Below are 6366 nucleotides of genomic sequence, written 5' to 3'. Positions count from 1 at the left end.
ACCCATTGTCGATGCCAAATTTTTTGAAATCAAGCCTGCCATACTCCAAATGGTTCAATTTACTGTTCAATTTGGGGGATTGCCAACAGAAGACCCCAACATGCATCTTGCTAACTTCGATGAGCTCTACCAAACATTTAAAATTAATGGAGTTAGCGATGATGCCATTAGATTAAGGTTATTTCCATTTTCTTTGAGGGATCGAGCTAAGAGTTGGTTGGTATCTTTGCCACCCAATTCGATCACTACCTGGAATGACCTTGCTCAGAAGTTTTTCTCCAAGTTTTTCCCTCCTGCGAAGGCAACTAAGTTGAGAAGAGAGATCAATAATTTCTACCAGTTGGAGGGTGAATCTTTGTATGATGCATGGGAAAGATTAAAGGATTTGATCAAAAAGTTCCCACGTCATGGAATAGAGAGATGGATGTTGGTACATAATTTCTACAATGGTTTGTGTGGTACTACTCGCACAATCATTGATGCAGCGTCTGGAGGACCATTTATGATCTGTTGGAAGAAATGGCTATGACTAAATATCAATGGCCATCAGAAAGGGAGACCACTAAGAAGGTGGCTGGAGTGCATGAATTGGATGCCATCTCGATGTTGTCAGCTCAAGTGGCAACATTGACAAAACAGTTACAAAAAAATAGTATTCAAGCTCCAGTTATGCAGATGCAAGTCATATGTGAATTATGTGGGGGACCTCATTTATTTGAACAATGCACAATGAGGGATTTTAATAACATTCCTATGGAGTAAGTGCAAGCAATAGGGAACTTCCCAAGGCCCTCCAACAACTCATATTCCATGAGTTACAATCCTGGGTGGCAGAATCACCCAAATTTTTCTTGGACAAGTGGTCAAGGTAGTCAGTAGCAGTTTCAGCAAAGCCAACCTTAGTACCCAAGGCCTCCTCCTGGATTTTTTCAGCAGCAACAATTGAGACCTACACAACAACTGATGCAAGTAAAACAAGATGGTCAGGCTGATGAGTTAACTCAATTTATGACAGAAACGAGGTCATCAATTCGGAGCTTGGAAACTCAGATTGGACAGTTGGCCACGTTAATGGAAAACCGAGCTCAAGGTAACTTGCCAAGCACTACTACAGTGAATCCAAAGGGAAATCTTAATGAACAGTGTCAGGCTATTACCTTGAGGAGCGAAATCATGTATGAGGGACCAAGTATGGAGAAGAAAGTTGAGCAGAAGCAGGATCAACAGGCACCTACTATTGAGAACAAGCAGAAAGGTGAAGAGAAGGTTACTAAGAATCTTCAAGAAAAAGAAGTGGTACCTTCGGTGTCTATAGATCATCACATCAAAATTCCATATCCACAGAGACTCCAAAAGAACCGTCTTGACAAGCAGTTTGCAAAGTTCTTAGAGGTATTCAAGAGGCTGCATATCAACATCCCCTTTGCAGAAGCGTTAGAACAGATGCCCAGTTACGTTAAGTTCATGAAAGAGATTTTATCAAAGAAGAGAAAGATGGAGGACTACGAAACTATGGCATTGACAAAAGAGTGCAGCGCTATTCTTCAAAGGAAGCTTCCACATAAGTTGAGGGATCCTGGAAGTTTCACAATCCCATGCACAATTGTTAAATTTGAGTGTAAGCACGCACTATGTGATTTGGGAGCCAGCATCAATCTCATGCCTCTATCAGTATTCAAAAGACTTGGTTTGGGTGAGGCAAAGCCAACCACTGTTACGCTATAGTTAGCGGATCGATCATTGACTCATCCGAGAGGGATCATAGAAGATGTGTTAGTAAAGGTTGATAAGTTCATCTTCCCAACAAATTTTATAGTTTTGGATATGGAGTAAGATACAAACGTGCCAATTATTCTCGGAAGGCCATTTTTAGCAACTGGTAAGGCCTTAATAGATGTGCAAAAAGGCGAGTTGAAGTTGCGAGTACAAAAAGAAGAGGTAACATTTAATGTTTTTGCAGCAACGGAGGTTCCAACTTGTTGTAGAGTTGATGTGGTGGAAAGTAAGGGTAATAAGCTTGAATTTACTAAGAAGAAATCTATGGTTGAAGGTGGAAAGCGAATAGTTCATTAGAAAGCGAAAAGGATGTTTAGTGAAAAAGTTCGATTGATTCATGAGCGGTGGAAATGTACAGTATCAAGAAACGAGTATCTTCTCATGATACTATGACTCTCAAGGACATGAGGGGTGGTTTAGATCCGAGTTGAATTTAAGAAAGTGGTCAGCGTTCGGCTAAATGACGTTAATGACAGTGCCCTTGAGAGGCATCTCAAGTTTATGTTTTCGTTGGCAGGTAAGTTTCCTTCTCTTGGGTTCTAATGTGCACATTGGGGACAATGTGAAATAAAGCTTGGGGGAGGGACTTATTTTTATGTGTTAGTTTAGTTTAGTTTTGTTGTTTTAGTTGTTGTGTGTGTCAAAAGTTAAGCCGATGATATGAATAAATGTTGTTGTTGTCACTTTTCAAATGTAGATTGTGTTCAACCGTGTGCTTGATTTGATTACTCTTTGGATTAATTTTGATGCCTTTTGGAAATTTTAGGATATGTTTGATGGACCAAAAACGGGTATGTTTTAAATATTTATAAATCGCAAGTGCACGAATTGTTCATATAGAATAGTGATCGTGTAAGCAAGGATGTCGAATCCAAATGAGTTGTCTAAAATAAAAAAGAAAACTATTTAAAATCAAAATTAATAAATTATAACCTAGCTCCAAAGATCGATGTGATTTGTGTATAATAAAAATAAAATACAAGATAATAATAAAGAAATTAAAGACAATATATTAAAATAAATTAATATTAGAAATCAAGATGGTAAAAGATGATTATTAAGGATTAGAATCCACAAAATATAAGTTCAATAATATTTATAAGTACATTGATTCCCAAATTTTAGTGATAGTTAAAATAAATCAAACTGTCATTTTCCAAATAGATTTATAATTTTAAGCACAAATTACTTTTAAAAAGATAAGATTTTTCTTCACTTTTCAAAAAGTATAATTTCAAAGTATTTAATGTGAATCATCCTAATGAAACAACAAAAAATCAAATAACATTTTTTATAAGGCAAAACATAATATTTTTGTTCTAAGCATTGGATGTGTACAATTTAATGACACATCTTACACAAAGAATATTATGTTTTTGCACTAATTAAGAACAAAGTGTAAACATGTCAAACAATCTAAACTACAAGATATTTAAGATGAAAGAAAATATTTGAAGAATAAAATACATAAACTTTATTGCACAAAATGGGAAATCAACACACAACATAAATACTATCTAGTTACATATTGTTTCATCATCACCTTAATAATCTTAAAAAGATTAGAAACTCATAACTAGAATAGAAAATACAAACAAAAAAATTACAAACATAACTTAGGAAAATTTGGAGGAAAACCCCCAAATTGTTCCTCTAAAAATACATAGAAAATTAACCAAGAAGAAGAAGAAGATGAAGAGAATAGAGAGGCTTGAAAGTGTAGAAACTTTGTGGTATGACCTCTCCCAAAAATTAAGCACTTCTAAATTCCTTATTTATAGGAAAAAAAAAAGTGTATTAAAATAATCAATTTAAATTAATTAAATTAATGATAATATGACAAATAGGGGTAAATTTTAGGTGTAATGATGATTTTTTTGGGTAAAATGTGTAGAAGAGTTTGGGTAAAAATTGGTATTTTAATGAGAAAGGGACAAGGGGACAAAATTGCAATTGTTGGGCTCAAGACATCATGCTCCTTTTGTGTGCTTGGGTTGGCAGATGGCTAAGGAGGGGCTTCGGGTGGGCCTGGACTTGGAGCAGCAGGGAAGAGGCCCACGGTGGCTGCTGGCCGGGAGGATGCTTCTGGTGGATGGGCTTGGTTGGGTCGAAAGCAGCTGGAGGTAGCTGGATCATTAGTTGAGGCACGACTGGGAGCTGCTGGAGGAAGGCTTTGGTGGTGCAGGGGTGAAAGGCATTGGGCCGAATGGAGTTGAAGTAGGCCCACGGTGGCAGGGAGGAGGTGCCAGGCGGAATGGAGGGCTGGCTGAGTGAAGGCTGCTACGATTGGGCCTGGGCCCGTGTGGTGTACGGCTGGGCAGGGGCCTGAATTTCATAAATGCCACAATTTTTCCTTCTTTTTCTTGCTTTTCAAGAGCCCAAAAATACAACATATCTCCTATAAAAAAATATAAATTAAATTAAAACTAAATATTTTCAATAATCAAATATACAACATAAGTTTCATTAAAATATTAATTAAAATTTAATTTATATTTAACATTTAAGTTCAATAATACAACATTTTTTTAACCTCAAATTAAACAACAATAATTCAAATACTTAACTACAAGATTTTACAACAAAATAACTATAAAAACACACAAAAATATATAAAATCAATATAAACCCAATAAATTCAAAATTACTTAAAAACATAACAAATCAATTAAAAACTCAAGAATTAAGCAACAATTAGCACATAAAAAGTGGTAAAATAACTCTATTTTGTAGAGTTATCAATGTTGCAAATGTGAATAATGGGATTTTGTTATACATGTTTTACTTGAGTTTGAGGTATGAATTGATGAATAGGATAGAACTTGCATTGCTTGCCTTTTGAGATGAAATCATTGATGACATGTGTTTTGGAATATGATTTAGGCAATCTTTTGAAACGTTTGGGCCTTTCAGGCTTACCCTTATCATTATTATCCCTAGTTTGCCTATTTGTGCCTTAACTTGTTTGATTGATTGTTTAACCACATTATTAAGCCAAAAATGTACCCATTATTATTTTCCCTTGTCCTTTAAATTATGCCATAAGCTTAGAAATAAGTTTGGGGGAAAGAATTGTAATTGGGTGAGATTGTTGATATGTGGATAAACAATGTATTTTAATGATTGAGAGAAATGTAAAAGCTCTTGCAACATCACTAATTTCTGTATTTTTCTTCTAACAAAACAAAAAGAAGAAAAAAAACAAAAAGAAAGAAAATGATAAATAATTAAATAAAGTGATGTTGGAGCATTGATTATGAGTTCTCAATCGTTGTAAAGTGGGTGAATTAGGGGATGGTTATTGAATGCAATATGGGCTCTTTGATTGGTTTTTGATGTGCTTATGGTATGATGAAGCTTAAATATCTTTTTATCTACCTTTACCTTAGCCAAAATGTTATGAACATTTAAAGTCCTTTTTGATTCCATAACATGTGTCGTTGACATTAGTGGAGAAAGGCAAGTGTGCAAGCTTATTGAATATTGGCTAGTGGATTGTTGGTATGAGTGGGGCATGTATGGTGTGATCTAATTGTCCATTGGTTATTTGCAAGTTATAATCTAATTTTCAATTGAGGCATTCAGGTTAATAGTTGGATTGATTGAATTGAAATTCTGGTTGTTCAACAGTTGAAGTTTTGTGAGTGATGACGGCGTGGTTTAAATAATATTGGAGGCTTAACTTGTCATGTCTGTTTGTTTTAGTTTAATGAGTTGTTTCTTTACTCGAGGACGAGTAAGACGCAAGTTTGGGGGAGTTTGTTAGGCTATTTTTAGCCTATCTCTTAAGTGTATTGAGTCCGGTTTTATTGTCGTGTTTTAGTGTTTTTGGAGCAGAATTATGCTTGTTTTACTTTATTTCAGGTTTATGCACAAGAATTGGGCAAATGACTGAAATGTGGATATAAAGTGTTAAACTGAGCTCGAAAGCCTTTTGATACTGAAAATTCTTTTAGGGTCGCAGCGCCATCATTTGCGCCATGACGCTGGTATTAATTACGATCGCGCGCGAGGTCCAAAATCAGATTGGAAGTGGAAATCTCAAATCGCATTAGCGCCGCGGCGCAGCTTTTTGAGCCGCGACGCTTGGGTGTATTAGAGTCGCAGCGAGCCCGTTTTCCAGAAAGCCGAGGCGTTCCAATTTCAGAGTGGCGCCGCGGCGCGGTCTTCCGTATGAGTTTCAAAATTTTCACTTATTGAAGGGCATTTTTGGAATTAGGGCAGAAAAATTAGGAGATCATCGTTTTTAATAAGAAATATCGCGATTTTCATAGGAGACCTTTGGGGGAGAACTTTGAAAACAACAAGGAGAGAATTGGAGATCAAGCTTTGGAGCAATTATGACAATCCCAAATCTAGTTTCTTCTCTACTCTTTTTATTTTCTGAATTTTACTATGTCTTTCATGGATTTGATTATGAATATTTTAATGAAGATTATGAACTAAACTCCAATTTAGTGTTTTTAATGGAGATTGTCTGGAGCTTTCTATGGATTAATGCAATTTTGATATTTTTCTTCTATTGATGTGTGATTTATTCATATGTGTGCTTATTACATGTATTTGATTGGGCATCTTATGCATGATTTA

At 35.6% G+C, this 6366-nt stretch overlaps 1 protein-coding gene and 1 non-coding gene across 2 annotated transcripts; one reads left to right on the top strand and one right to left on the bottom strand.

Moving 5' to 3' along the window:
- Positions 1–307: 307 nt before the first annotated feature.
- On the bottom strand, positions 308–414 carry LOC133833460 (small nucleolar RNA R71). Its single transcript, XR_009892838.1, has one exon. It is a non-coding gene; the product is annotated as a small nucleolar RNA R71 (small nucleolar RNA).
- A 549-nt stretch (positions 415–963) lies between these two features.
- Positions 964–1725, top strand: LOC133832944 (uncharacterized). The gene has a single exon (XM_062263217.1). It carries the CDS (start codon positions 964–966, stop codon positions 1723–1725), a length of 762 nt encoding a protein of 253 aa, XP_062119201.1.
- Positions 1726–6366: the final 4641 nt, after the last annotated feature.

Source organism: Humulus lupulus, chromosome 4 (genome assembly GCF_963169125.1).
Source record: "Humulus lupulus chromosome 4, drHumLupu1.1, whole genome shotgun sequence".
Lineage (NCBI taxonomy): Eukaryota > Viridiplantae > Streptophyta > Magnoliopsida > Rosales > Cannabaceae > Humulus > Humulus lupulus.
This window is presented reverse-complemented; position numbering and strand designations above follow the sequence as displayed.

Coding starts and splice junctions, on each gene's coding strand:
- LOC133832944 (XM_062263217.1), top strand. CDS start 964: ATGCAAGTAAAACAAGATGGTCAGGCTGATGAGTTAACTCAATTTATG.